Below are 16199 nucleotides of genomic sequence, written 5' to 3'. Positions count from 1 at the left end.
ATGTATGATTATAATAAGAAAAGCATCAACCTCAAGAAATAAGTGGAGATAATGCACTGAACCTAAAATTAACCGCAAAAGGTTAGCAAAACAGTTTAGCTGCGTCCGAAAGCTTAGGCAGCTGACTTCGGAGGCATGAAGGCAACTCCGAGAAACGCATTCGGACAGACTTCATAGGCAGTGTAATGGATGTTTGAAATTTAAACAGAGAGTGCCTTTGTGATAAATAATTTCTCGCTAAAAATGCTGTTAAAATTTTTTTAAAGTTAAAATAACTTTCTTTACACCTAATTTCCACTCCAGCTGCTTTCTTGGCCACCATTGAATTTTTCTGAACTCAACCAGGCTCGGCCAATCACAATTCCCATGCACGTTCACACATGGAATTGTGGGATAGGACAATAAAGTTATCCCAGGAGACAGGAAGTAAACCTAACATTGGATTCGGACATGCCTGCCTACATTCCATGGAATGCTTTTGGATGCAGTCAATGTGTTCTGATGTCTTTTAGTGGTTAGATACTGTTTATCTGTAGTACAGCAATAATATTTAATAATAGGGAAGAGCGGGGGCAAAAGTACAATTTTTCAGAAAAACATAATTGTAAAAGATAATGTTGTAGACAGAGATATATTTTTGCCATGATCAATAACTCACAAGTGACCTCGTTAATATGTACTGCAAACTTATTTTGTCATTTATCTTTGTAAAAAATAATGAAAATATATTTTTATTTTGAATTTCAGTTTTATCAAATGTTTCAAAAGCAACCAACAGTACAAACCCAAATTATCAATACCAGGTGGAATTTTGTAAAAATATAAAACCACTTCAGAATAATTTCACTTTAAACATAGTGAATTGTTTTTTCGACCCCACCTGCAGGGACGAAAGTAACACAACAAAACAAGATAGATTTTTGTGTTACACTTGTTTTCCCTACTGAAAAATCCAGCTAAGACCAGCATAAGCTGGTAAACTGGTTTTAGCTGGTCTCCCAGCTTGCACTCTAAAAATGCTGCGTTGTTTCAACATGATTTGACTGACAATAACCCAGCAGTTGGGTCATTTTAACTCAGCAGTGTGTTCTGTCCAATAGTGACCCAGCCCTGGGTTAAAAACAACCCAGCATTTTTTAGAGTGTGGTTTTAGTTGGTATTGCTGGTGTTGGAAGCTGGTCTAGCTGTGTTTTGGTCACTTTTTAAGCTGGTCTAGCTGAGGAGGACCAGCTTAGACCAGCTACTGCCACCTTAAACCAGCTAAAACCAGATACCCTATGCTGGTCTTTGCTGGATTTTTCAGTAGGGTTTATTTAATTTACATGACTATGGCCTCGTTAATATGTAACTGCAAGCTTATTTTGTCATTTATCTTTGTAAAAAAATTATGAAAATATATTTTATTCTAAATTTCAGTTTTATCAAATGTTTCAAAAGCAACCGACAGTACAAACCTAAATTGTTAAGAATAAAAAAATCAACAGTTTGAACACTTTGAAAATTAAATTAAATCAAATTAGAATAATATAAATTTTTCAATATTTTTTTTACATATACAACAGCATTAGCAGCAAGACGAAAGTAACAAGTGTTTCTTTCGACCCGACAGGATCTCCTCACATATAAACCCGATAAAATGTTTTTTTTTTTTTTTGAAAAACTCAGAGAGGTCAAACTTCAGGATGTGTTAGAGCACTAAATAACCTGTAGATTGATCAGTACCTTAACACAGTGGTTCTCAAGGTTCCCAGGGGGGCCGCGAGATGGTGCCAGGGGGGCCCCAGTTTTATGACATTTTATAAAATACACTAATTTATCATGAATTCTGTGTAATTAAACCTAAAAAAATAAGGCTACTAACCAACAGCAATACTTTGTATAACTTAATATGTTTTGTTTAATTAAAATGTTACATTTTAGAATTTTTTTTGTCATAAATTTTCTTTGGGGGGGCCGCGAAGGAATGCACCATACACAAGGGGGGCTGCACGCGGAAAAAGTTTGAGAACCACTGCTTTAACACATGAAACGAGAAACACAGCGCGTTATAAGAACAAAATAACCGCTTTAGGAATTTACTCATCATGGTTGAAAACACCTTTCTGGATTGACACGAGGAAAACGATGAGTAAATAACGCAAAATTTGTCAGCTCTGTCAGGGGTTGTGTGCCTAAGATGCTGTCGTAGTTTGGGACGCAAATGTTATCAGGGCTCGAAGAAAATCACTTTGTTACTTTCATCCTGTGTTTCTTTTGCCCCGGTTCTTCCCTATAGTATAAGACTGAAAAGCGGACCAATTATCCTGTTAGGTAATGAGTAACTTTAGATGTAGATTTAAAGCTAAGCATGAAAAAACAGAGGCTTCAGACCACTGAGAGTTGGTATGCCGCATACAACCCTGTGAGGGTGATGAAGTGTGCTTGTACCTGCGGCTCAAATGATCGATGCCAGCATCCTGTGCCAGGCTGAGTGGAACCAACTCACCCGCACTGCTCGGCCCCTCTGTCCCCCCGTCAACCCGCCCCAGCTGTGGTTGTAAAGGTGGGGTGAAAAATGAGCAGGGAACGTTACAAGCCACGCTGACAGAACTCCCAAAGCACCTCAGCCCACAGAAAAAGAGAGTTCGGCTCGGGCCTGATATCCTTCGGGACCCGCAGGTGTAAGGAAGCCTGATGTTCACCGTAGCTAGACAGCAATGAGACCCAACTCTCGCACCCCATCAATTCACGTCTGCCTCCACCGATTTAAGCTGGCATCGAGGGGCTACTTGAATTTAGTTTCCCTAAGAAATCTAGATCACCAAGTTAACAACATCCACAGATGTTATTTTGGTTGGATGCTAAAGCGTACCGGAGCGGCAGCCTGCCGGTGACTACAGGTCATGTGATGTAGAAGAAATTCTCAGGAGGCATTAACATACATTAATATTGACTTTTATGGTCATAAAGTGCACACAGGCAGAAAATGGCAACCCTTACAGCATCATTACAGGGCCAGTGTGACTATAAACTTAGAAAGTAGGACATATTTACACAAGGCGACCCCTAGAGGTTACCGCAGGCGTGAAAAGTGGGTACTGAACATTGGGAGAATAAATCAAATTTTACGCTCCACAACATACACGACAAAGTTATGAATTACGAATGGTTCACAATCACGCACGAGGCACTTTTGTATTTATCAACGAACACTTAACTGCGCCAGCAAATCACGGCCTGTGATTACACAATACTTCATTAAAGACACATAAGTGTAGGCACACACATTATGAGTAAATTGTCAAAATCATGTCGACTTGAAATATTATGCCACTTATTGCGCTAATTTTAAAGCACGTATGGGAGACCAGAGGCAACTGTAACCCACATTTTCTGACAGACTTACAAATCTATCCACCATCGTTTGGTAAACGAAGCATAAGCAGTTGTACCATTATTAGACTTATAATGAAACAAACTGGGTCATGACATCGAACTAAAAACATTATAATTAGCATATTCATTATACGGTAATTACGATAATTTACTGTATGGAGTCAGACAGATACAATATCAGTATGGAAGTATTTTCATCTGGTTGGGGCACCGGCGCGCCTGAAAAAAAAAGGTTGCGGCACCATGCGCATGTCGCGACCATGCATGAGCACGCTTGCCATTCGTCTCCATTTGAAATAATGTAATTGCACGCGCAAAACATACAAAATACTAATATTTACTAATATAAATGTACATTACACATCTATCAGTTCTGTAGCTTCCAGCTGTAATATTTTTAATATTAATATTTCTTAAAAAAAATGTGTGTATTGCATTGTAAGTGTCAACGTTCATAATAACCCTTTCTGGCAGCATAACCCATTCTGTCATCTCAAAGGATTCAGGTCAACTCATGGTGGGAAAATTCCCACCCCAGTGTGTGTGTGTGTGTCTTTGAACATTTTTGCAGCCCGAGATCTTACCCTCTCTGTCTTGATTTATTATTCATGGAAGTTTTCCAACCTTTATGCCCATTGTGCTGAAAAATATGATATTTTGACACATCCAATTCTGCTCGGTGAATTCAAAACCACACTAAAGATTTGCCTCCTCAGATTCTGCAGACTGTGGCTGTATCTAATGTCTCTTGCATATAATGTTTGTATGTGCGGTTTGAGGAGACTGAACAATAAGGGGACAATTTGTGAGCCTCTCATCCGCTGTATCGTTCGCTGTTGTTCCACGTGACTTTCTTTGTCATTGCCAATCTGTCTTCAAGGGTCCTGAATATTTCATGGTGCAGAACAATATCTGCTTGACTATGATGAGGAACTTTAATGGCCATTGTATTTCTTGTTGCAGTTAAAAGAGAAAAGTAGTTTATTAAAGCTGCATCCAGTTTCATCTTTATTTCATAGCACTTATGCACGGTGTGCGGTCTGAGCATGCGTGCTTGCTCCTTAAAAGGCCAATGGGGTAAGAACATGCTGGCCAATGTCAGGTTCTGGCCAAGCAATCATTGTCGGTGGATTGATGGTCGGTTGGGGTTACGTAATATTCTTTCCATTCACCTTTTTTAAATCAATTTACAGACATAAAAGATTCTGACAAACCAAGACCATCTGACAAACCAACCCACAAACAAATAAATCCCCAATGTTGGACTGGATGGAAAGTTTTACTTTTATCTTGGCAACAGTCTCGTGGAGTGTGAAAGCTGGATCCAAGGTCTCTCCTAATGAAGACTCGAGAGGGTAAAAGGCCTCAGAGAGAAAATAACCTCTCTAGGGTAAAAAAAAAATGAAAAAAGAATCAAAAATTAAACACACACCAACACAATACAGTATAGTTTCCAAAACTGAGCAAATGATTTATTATTTAAAGGAAAACACCACCATTTTTCGGTATTTTACTGTGTTCTTGACTCGGCTTAGACGAATTGATGCATATCTATCTTTTTTCAATGCGTGCACTTAACCTTTGTACAGCGCTGCTTGAATGTGTTAGCATTTAGCCTAGCCCCATTCATTTCTTAGGATCCAAACAGGGATGAATTTAGAAGCCACCAAACACTTCCATGTTTTCCATATTTAAAGACTGTTACATGAGTAGTTACACGAGTAAGTATGGTGGCAGAAAATAAAACGTGATTCTTTAAGCGGATAAAAAATGAGAAATATATTGTATGGAGGAAGAGCACTTAGTTTGCAGCACTTCAACCTCAGGCGCAGTAACATTGACGTAAGTTTGAGCAAGAGGGGGGGTAGTCAGGAGTGATGATGTTACTGCGCGCCGAGGTCGAAGTGCTGCAAACTAAGTGCTCTTCCGCTATACAATATAGTTCTCATTTTTTTATCCGCTCAAAAAATCGCCACGTTTTATTTTGTGTCACCATACTTACTCGTGTAACTACTCATGTAACAGTCTTTAAATAGGGAAAACATGGAAGTGTTAGGTGGCTTCGAAATTCATCCCTGTTTGGATCCTAAGGAATGAATGGGGCTAGGCTAAATGCTTCCACATCCACGACGCGCTGTACAAAGATTACGTTCAAACATTGAAAAACGAGATGTATGTATTAATTCGTCTAAGTTGAGGTAAGAACATAGCAAAAATATTGAAAAACTATGATTTTTCTTTAAACAAGAAATAAATGTATTGACCTAGTAGAACGTTGGCATGTGAGTTTAAAACTCACAGGTGTTGTTATGCAACATCCTTGTTTTGTGATGGGCACAGTAATTTAAAGGTATTATATATTTAAATCTAAAAAAAAAACATTATTTAACGGTAACACTTTACAATAAGGTTGTATTAGTACATGGATTAATTTAAATGTACAAACAATGAACAATAATAAATGAACATTTCTTAATATTAGTTAATGTCATTATAGTTATTCATGTTAGTTTATGGTACATTAACTAATGTTAACAGTAACAACGGTTGATTTTATGTATTAGTAAATCCCAAAATTAACATGTCCTAAGATTAATAAAAGCTGTAGAAGCATCGTTCATTGTTTGTTTATTTTCATCTAATTCATTAAGTGTTACAGATTTAACTGTCTAAAAAAGTCTGCACAGTATTTGTATTTTTGGTATGTGGGAATTAACCTATCTTATAACAAAAACATTTCAAAGATTCCCATCTTGGGGCCAAGGAGGTTAATCAAAAAATCTGTACATTGTTTAATTAAACTTTATACTTAGTACAAAAGTTTGCCTTCTTATTCAGTCTAATAGTTAATTGTAGCTTGCTTTGCTGTCTTCAAAGGCGAGGCTCAGCTCGAGCTTCAAGCTCAAACCCCCATAATGAAATTGCATTTAGGAGAAAAAGAGCAAAGATTGAGGAGAAGAAGGAATGCCGGAAGAACTGTCGCTGGGAAAGCGCAGATATACTGCTGCTTATATATGGTTGTAATGATGATTAAATGTTTAGGCTCCTCCCAAACCTACATTTAGTAATATCAAATGAATGTTTTATAAACTATATTTAGTAATGATAACTGGAAGGAGACATGTCACCCCCTGCTTGTGGAAAGTCTGTCCCCTAAACTGAACGGACGTACAAACAGGAAGCCGCATTTTACCATGTCGCTTATTTCCCTGCATTCAGCAAGGACTGCTGGGCAAATGTTTTGTCACCTAATTAATATTCATGACCATATTCATGAATGTTTATAATGTGCAAACAATCCTGAAGGCTTTGATTGCTCTCCTCGCTGTTTTGTATAAATTCACAAACCGTGGCTGAAGAAAAGAAGTTTAAGGGCATTATGAAAAAAAAAACAGGAAAAAAATTATGCATGCATGGTTTTGGCGTGACACTCGTCGAAATGAAGCATCTACAAGTTAATGGTCGCTGTTTGCATCTTTCTCTTTGTAGTGTCCACGCAGAGAGACACAACAAAGACTGATTCACATAGAAGATTAGAGGCATTAGACCCAGCGTCCATCTTCCCACACAGCTTTTCATCTCACTTGAGAGCCAACCTTGATGTTTTGAAGTACAGAAGCTTCGCCGGGGTTATTACTACCTCCATTGTGTAGCGACATGTTCGATAAGTTGGATCAGATGATCTCCCGCAAGCAAATGCAGTTTTCGGCTGTATACCCTTCACTCTTCACCAGCCTGACAAATATAAGTTGTTTTCCCCATAAAGTGGGTGATCGGTTATAAAAGGAGGAGCGAGGCCCTTCAGAATGATTCGCTCCAAACATCTGACAGGAGATTGGCGCTCAAGAAAAATAAACACACGGCACTCCGAAAAATAACCTAATCTCTGGATCACGGATACATGTGAGGAGGGCTGTGCTTGGGTTACTCAGGAATGATTTCTTGGGCAGGTGAATTGGTTCCTCTTGACTGAGCAAGTAAGAGACCTCAAGGTTCACCCCAGGACTTAAGTGTGATATTAGTCATTCGCAGTCAAACCCCGACCAGCTGAAACTATGACGGGACAACAATTCCTGTTTTTTCTGTGCACACAAAATTGCCTTGTTATGACTGGAGTGGCCAGTCCACTAGCATTTCTGCAGCAAGCAATTAAAATTCAACAGCTGCATATTACTGTTTAGAGACCCAATAAAATGTAATTTGCAATACAAAATGCTTTTCTCACAAATAAGATAATAAAAAATCCTGGATATCTTTATTCAGTCATTAAACCTAAACTGCTATAAATATGTAAACAGGATCTATTTTAATCTCCAGTAAAATACCAAAACCTCAAAAATAATGAGCACAGCTTTTCGCGGGCAGCATTGAAGATGCTTGAGTTAGATTTTGTTAGATCTTATTGCATTTCTAAACAGAGATAAAAATACTGTTCAAGCACTAAATTTATCACATTAGGACTAGTATATACAACAAAAAAGTTATACAATAACTGATATACTGATAAAATGAATAACCTCTGTTTATTTGTTTGTTTATTTTCATTGATCTGTCCATCCATTAATTCATCTTATTGAACTTTTTTATAAGTCTTTTAATTGAACTAGTTGCTTGCAAGGCCACATCACAGCACTTAAGCAACAACCATCTTTTAAGCTATTTCAGCTTGAACCGCTTGTAGGAATATAACACGATTAAACGAAATTTCTGACAAACAATTAAAGTGTCCCTATTTCATGGCAACGTTATTTTGTGTATTTGGTATAATACAATATGTTAGGATGGTTTATGGTTCAAAAAACACATTATTTTCCACATACTGTACATTTTTGTAGCTCCAGATTTCCGTCTTCCTGAAACACATGGATTTTGTACAAAACTCATCGATTTGTAAAGCGATGCGTCCCTGATTGGCCAGCTAACCTGTACACTAAAAAAAATAATACGCTGGATTTACAAAAAAAATGTAAATACAGTGCATAATTTTTGCATCGATCCACTTTTTTAAGTAAGTTTTAAAATTTCATGTAAAATGAAAAAACAAATGATACACTATATTTTTAAGTAAATACAGCCTATTATTTTCAGTCCATTGCCTAGTTAGTTCGAACTCGGGTCACCAGAAGTGCGTCTGCACCATGTGTCGGAGAACCGTCCACTACACCATTGGCTCTGACTAGTTAGTTATATTTACTAAAATAATTCAAGTAGTTTCAACCAAAAAATATTAATTTAATTTCCTTCTTACAAATTTTACATGATAAAATATAGTTGAATTGACTAAATAATGTGTTCATTTAGAATTACCTTTTTGTGTTATTTTTAATAAAATTTGGTTAAAAAGAAGAATTATTATTATTTTTAAAGAATTTAAAGAAAACTCATTTTATTTAGTTAAATTTACTAAGCCACAAAATATTTTTTTATAGTGTAGGTTGTGATTGGCCTAAATACCTCTGACGTCAAGCGGAAATGTGACGCTCCTTACCATGTTTGAAAGATTCCCTCACAATGCAATGCTGACAGGAGTTAACTTACAGGCTGTGAGTCCAAAGCGGGAGGAATTATGATCATGTCGGTCTTGTCTACATCACCAATCCCAGGAAGTAAACTTTTGCATACAATCCGTGTGTTTGTTGTAGTCCAAGAAAAGAGATTTACGTTGAAGACGATAACTCACGTCATCGTTTACTTTGGGGTTTGTACCTTTTGCATATCTTTAACATGTACTAATACACACTTACACACCAAAGGAAATGTAAAATCGTGAATCAGACCATAGGTGCCATTTAAACCTGACATCAACTGTACAATAACTTTTGTTTCTTAAGCTCAAATTGCGCTAAAAACACCTTTACTCGAAGCCATTTCATCTGTGCATGTGCACAGGTTGGCAAGCGCTTCATGCGACTCTCTGCACAGAGCCCCTCTCCCAGAATATCCTCAGTCTTTATTCCCTAATGATTGGTTCTTTAAACTGGAAGGTGGGACTTCTGAAATTCAGCATTGCATTGTCCGTCTGTAGAAGTTTTTATCACATACACACACGCATGGCCCTAAGTTAACTTCCGGTCTGTGCTTGTTATATCATTCTGGCTCGTGACTAAACTGACTTCTGGAATAAATACCTTGTGGAAAATAAAAATGTTTCGATTTCCAAAAGATAAGAGGAAGTGGTAAAAAGCTGTTTGTTTATGCTGTTGCTGCTGAAACCGCCTATAGCAGTGCTCAATCTTGTTATATTCAATATCTTTGAGGTTTACTCAAAAATCATTTCAGTTTCAAAATATAAACAAACTTAATAATTCAAACAATATCTAAATGAAAGGACTAATCTGTTGTGAGTGAAAATACATCCACAACCTAAACCACAAGTCATTCAAATTTCAGACAAACATTTTGCAATCAAATTCATCTAATCGTGTGAGCTATAAAGGATAGATGGAAGATCTGGCAACACTGTTATGTGTGCAGAAGCGTAAATGAAAAAACTCTCCAAGGAAAAGGGGAAGATTAACCTAACAAACGTGTTTGTTTGTTGCACTGATATTGCTAAAGGCTTGCTAGAGGCTTTCTAAATTGAAAAGAGAGTTTAAAATCTGATAGAATATATTTGATCAGTTGCAAATAAGTTAACATGATACATTTTGAAACGCAGGAGGATAAGATAATAATGACTGTATTCTCATTTTAGGGTGAAGTAGCCTTTTATGAGCTCATTCAAAAAACTAATTCTCAACACTTTGCAATACTGATATTTGGTAGTGGTGACTTTATGACTCAACAGGTTCAAGTGAAAAGGCTGAGAAACTGAAATAATTAAATGATTCAACCACAGGAAGCCATCACAGATGACTATTAACTAATCAATAAAATCCAAAGTGTGTTTCCATTTCAGAGGATTTTAACAGATATACCAGACTATCATTATGGAATAAACAAAATTCGTACTTTAGATTTGTACTTCTCATTCCAAATTAAATGGTGTTTTTGTCACACTACTTGTATATAAACATGAACCTGATCCCATTTATTTTATGGGTAACTGTGCATTTAAACTTGTAATGTCAAGTTTGTAATACAATCAAGGTATTGATCCATGCTACAAAATAATAGAAACCATCATAGAAATTCTAATGTTTTTTACTAGTGTGTTTTGGGCATTATTTCAGTAGGATTTAATGGTACCACCAATATAAAGACTCACAGAGACCATTAGTCTCCACAATAATAACAATAAACACAATAATTTTATTCATGAAAGCCTGGATTCACGTCAAGGTGGCACATAAAAGTTTATGAATCCTTTGAGGTTTATAGAATATTAAATTCATAGGTTTACTTTATTGTGTTTAGATCAAACATGTTTGACACCATTACACTTCTTTAACAGAGTAAATGCAGTTACCTAATTCAACATTATAATGGTTTTATTCTGTTCCATTAATGTTACACCGTATCTATTCATAATGATAATTCATCCGTTCAAAGAGAGCAAATCACTTAACTTTAATTAGTCCCATCTGGATTCAATTTTAAATACATCTGCCATGTTAAAAAGGCCTTTAACTGAGTTTCAGAATTTAGGCAATTTCAACCAGTTTAAAATGGACTATGCGTTTCTGAAATTATGCATTTCCGAACTGTTATGCGGATGTAATATGTCCATTTTGTATATTTCAGTGTCTATTCACAAGTACAAGAAAGTGCGTTTACACTTATAGTGTGAATATGTGAATAGAAGCAAACCGGCTACATTGGATTTATGAGGTGAAAAGGGAGTTAACTGAAACACTGCAGGGAAGCACAAACCAAGTGAGAGTTCCACTTGGGACGCACCATGATCCCGAGACAACAGCATTCCGAAGCGATTAGCATCCAGCCAGGAGCAATTTTCCTCAGCAGATGTTTAAATGCAGTCTGATAGGAGAAAGCAACAGCTTTTTCTTTCTATCTAAACAGATGCCTGAGCTTCTGATGAGACTGGATCAAGTAGAAATGGATAACAGATTCAATCCCAGTTCACCAAAAACCTAAGGTACCTTCATATATATGAAGGTACCTTATATTAAAGGGGACATATCATGAAAATCTGACTTTTTCCATGTTTAAGTGCTATAACTGGGTCCCAGTGCTTCTATCAACCTAAAAGTTTTGAAAAATAACAACCCAGAAACTTAGTTTAGGTAAACTATTCTCTGCAAGCATGTGAAATAATAGGCAATTGAAATTTAGCTCCCCTGGTGATGTCAGAAAGGGATAATATCGCCCCTTAATCTGCACTATCCAATCACGGCACTGCCATTTCGTGCAGAGATTAGCTAATTTGCATTTTAAAGGACACAAAAATGGCACATTTTTGCTCACACCTACAAAATGGCAATTATAAAATGGCCTGTTCTTCGATCTCACCCCACCCAAACACTGACGCATTCACTCAACTCTAAAAACACAGTGTAAGTTTTGATCAGGCTCTGAATCTGATCTCTTACAAACGTTCTTCACAAAAATGGAATTATCTCAGCTTTTAGCTCAAAATTTGAGAGGTGATAAGAAAACAAATGAAGGTAGGATGAAACAGGTTTTTGTTTGTTTGTTTGTTTGTTTGAAAGTGGAGGGTCTGTTCTTTCATTTGATATATTTTATGTTAATTCAAAGAAGAAGATTTTGGAAGGCATTAAACTAAAACTGGATGGCAACTTTTTTTAAAAACCGCTGACTGGGAAAGAGTTAAGCATGCTTCTAAGCATATTTGATCATCACTTCAACAGTTGCATGAAATAAATGTTAATGTATAAATTAGATGACTGTTGATTTATGAAAATAAACACTACAGTCTTTAATTATATTTTCACTGTGTCTTTGGCTGCGTTTACACTTGGCATTAACATGCGACATGTATCCGGATGTTGTCCACATACACATTGAAAAGACAAGTGTAAACGCGTCTGTGATCGGAATGTTATCCGATCTGTGTGTCCTGATGCAGAGGTAGTCGAGGACGCATTGTGATCGGATCTCAGTGTAATGTAAACGCAATCCAGCCATCGTATCTGCATTTACAGGTCAACGTCACAAAAAACCCCGCCCACTATCATCTCCTCTCACTGACAGCTGTCAAAAATAAAGGACGTTCGGTCATGGAGCGCAGGTGAGAGACGCATACATTCATATTTGTGGAGCAATGGAAGCTACGCTTAAAAGTATCTTAATAAATCGATCTTCAAAAGCATTTTAACACTGCTGACTGTATTTAAGTTATTCAGGCATATGTTATATGTTCCTATTCATAGAGAGATTTAATATTTAATGGCAGAATTCAGGATCGTCGTTATAATGTTTGAGTTTCCATGGTCACATATCTACGTGAATGTTGCGCTTCTTTCTGGTCAATCGGCTGTTTCTGTCTCATTTAACACATTTTAAGTTACTTTAAAACACGTACAAACCATAATAACATTAACCAAATACATTTATTCAGTGTTGGTTTTATGCAAGGTTACTTTTATGTGTTTGTAAATTACATTACTTCTTACGCACTATGAACAGGAAATTTAGGAAATTGTTAGCTCTTTTAATTAAATCATATTAAAATTACCAGGAAACATAACTAACAACAGTTTATGGTTAAAATATAAATATACATATAAGTTCAGGCAGAGCCAAAAGCCCGTTATTAAGGCAGAATAAAACAGTGGAGTTGGTCATGTTTCACACGGATTTTGTTGTTGATTTAAAGCATGCGGGTGAAAGTCAAGTTCAGGACAAGTTAAACAGGACATTCATCCGCGGTGCGGACGCTATAAGGCTTTTAAAGCTAAAAAATATAAAGCTTAAAATGTGAACATCACGGTTGTTGGGGTTGCTAGTTATTCTATGCTGTTGGCTTCTCGGTAGCACTGTACAATACGGGATTGCGGTTAGCGCGAAAACCCTAAATCCTGTGGCTAAAGACAGCTGTACCCATTTTGATTGACAGCTATCCACCCAGCGCGCGTCTCCCCGCACGGGATCCGATCACACATCCAGATACAGAAGCCACATTTATGTGACAAATGTAAACGCGCCGTGTCCTGATATACGAATGATCGGATCTGCGTGAACGGATCACCGAGATCGCATGTTAATGCAAAATGTAAACGCAGCCTTTGCTGCGTCTGTGTTGCTTGGGAACTGCACTCTGTTGCAGCTACACTTGATTCTGAGGAACTACTTTATTTGGCGGAAGAGTAATATTTGTATTAATATAAATACAACTTATTTTTGTATTATTTTATGAAATCCTGCTATGCATATGAAGCAACCGTTTTATAAAAGCAATAAGCCCCGCGAAAACTCTGTTTAAAATCTCAGCTTCGCGTCATGCCTAACAACGCCCCTTAGCTGTTATAAAACGCACTGGTAACCCACTGCTTCTTGGGGCTTATTGCTTTATTTTAACATGCTATAATAAATTATCTATTGTATTTTAACCCAGTATCACGAAATTACGTACCTATAGTCACATAAATTTGTGAGTCTTTTTTGTGACACGTTTTTCCGCCTTTTGCATGAACATCACATATTTCTGTTTACGTGTCACTGTCACGTATTTGTTACTCAACTGTTTTGTCCTATTTTTTTTACCATTGTCGCTTCAGTTTAGGGTTAGATTTACATAAAATGACATCTTTACCTAAACCCAACTCCAACCCTAATGCCAGGCGACAATGGTTTAAAAATCTGAAAATATAAAAAAATCATAAAAAATAAGTATGAACCAATACTTAAAGTGACATCCTAATGCAAACACCAAATCTAAAAGTAAACCGAAGCAAAAAGACTCACGAGAAGCAAGAAGATTTACGTGACTATAGGTACATAATTTCGTGGGTATTTTGAGCTAAAACTTCACATACACACTCTGGGAACACCAAATATTTATTTTACATCTTAAATAAAGTCTTGTGAAATGTCCCCTTTAATGTCTCCTAGTAGTAATGTCTCTTTGTCAACCTGTATGTTCTACCAAGACCACAAAAACTAATTTTATTCATATACATAACATGTACACATTTATGTGATGTCAAGTGAAAGAACATTTTCCATTCTACTGTAGGTCTCTATATGAAACATGGTTTTTCACCATATAATAAATAACTAATGTCCTACCTCTGATTATAACATGTTTTTTTTATTACAACAGAGTCATCATCATTTAAAGTAAGCAGATGGAAGGCTGTTACAAGCTAAGACAAGCCTAACGTCGCTGTCAGTTGTCAGCAGTAAGCTATTGTAGCTAGCAAAGGGAACTGCCATATGATTTTGAAGCGCAGAGACCCTACGGATCTAACACATGCAGCTGCCTCTGCGTCACACTGCTAATTAGATTACTTGTGCAGACACTAATACATCACCTCAGGCAAAATAACTTGCACATGCTGTCTGTTCACAGCCAACAAAACCTATGACTTTCTATGAGGAAAATGGCAATTCTAAGTGGGGAAGGGTCCATCAACTAGGTGACAGATTTTTGCATGGTCAGGTTGATTTGTGGGTTGGCTATCGTATTCAGCCGCAAGGTTCAAAGACAGAATCAAGAAATGTAGACCACCTTAAGAAGTCGTCACATTAGCAGGGGAGAGACTGTAGACCTCCCAATTTGTCACTCTGTATTAAACTACAATCTTGGGTGTGAGAGACCAGAAGATGTGAAGACGTCTCAACCCTCTGCCTCTGCTACGTAGAGAAGTCCGGACTGGCTCGAGCTTGGACTGACTATAGTGCCTGAACTCTCGATGTGTGCTTTATGTTCAACATTTCTGCATCAGATCAGGATATGGACGTTTGTTTGGTGAATGGTCCCGGGGAAGAGAAGTACGCGTGTTTGGGCGGGTTTATTTCACAGACGTGTTTTAGCTTACGAGCACAAGTGCTGAGCCAGCGCGTCTGTGGAGTATACATATTATGCGATGGACACGTTTGTGTGCAGGATGCGGCATTTTCTTCTTTGGGAATATACATGCTTGGCCAAGCACTCTCAAAAATAAATCAGAAACTGAATGAAGCTTGCTCCTACCCAAGCTTCGTACCGTATATGGTCCTGGATACATATTTTTAAATCCTAAACTAGAAGCGACAGCCAAAGCCTGCAGGGATAAACGGACGTCTTACTATAAAATTAGTATTTCTATTTTCTTTGTTATACTAACGTGGCATTTATGTACACAGTAGCATATCTGAGCAGTGTTCTGATTAATGGGAGTGGCTTGCAGGCAGGGCCGTGCACAGACATTTTGAGGGGCAGTGGCCCAAACCAAAAAGGGGGCGAAGGGGGCACAATTTATATGGTTTTAACAATATGATGTGTTATAGATTAGTATCAAATAATATAAGTGATTATAATGGAAAATAGACTTTATAACAAGATTTAGAGTGTGACAAAACTTCTTAATATTCTATATGATTTACATGCTGAAGCTTTGAATCTATGTTTGCAATTTTGAACAGCTTTTGCAGCCTTCCTTCCAACTCTGTCTTTTTTTAAACATTGTTTTTTATTTTTTGTCGAAAAAGTGTGCCAACAACAGCAAATTTGGTGTTTTTTATATTAGATCTCATCGGGTACTCATTAGACAATCACTGTAATTCTAAAATGTTTGCTAAGTTGTTAGCACTTTAAGAAGACAAAAACATAGGAAAGCCGAGAGAGGTCATCCATATTTTTATTTTTGCTGCTTGTTTTCTCCTGATCTCGAGATAACAAAAGTTGTTTTCTCGCTATCCAGACATAATACTGTAGCCTAATCCAAATGCCATAATGTAATTTCCTGTCCATAATATTT

The 16199-nt window shown here is 37.0% G+C and overlaps 1 protein-coding gene across 1 annotated transcript in view; it reads right to left on the bottom strand.

Moving 5' to 3' along the window:
- The window catches only part of LOC129427212 (inactive N-acetylated-alpha-linked acidic dipeptidase-like protein 2), a 329030-nt gene that overhangs the window by 49586 nt on the left and 263245 nt on the right, over positions 1-16199 (bottom strand). The window contains exon 11 of the mRNA XM_073875958.1: positions 4667-4760. Within this exon, the coding sequence (XP_073732059.1) occupies positions 4667-4760 (94 nt within the window). The remainder of the gene's footprint in view (positions 1-4666; positions 4761-16199) is intronic.

Source organism: Misgurnus anguillicaudatus, chromosome 14, assembly GCF_027580225.2.
Source record: "Misgurnus anguillicaudatus chromosome 14, ASM2758022v2, whole genome shotgun sequence".
Lineage (NCBI taxonomy): Eukaryota > Metazoa > Chordata > Actinopteri > Cypriniformes > Cobitidae > Misgurnus > Misgurnus anguillicaudatus.
Note: the sequence above shows the minus strand (reverse complement) of the source record. Positions and strands in the feature narration are given on the sequence as shown.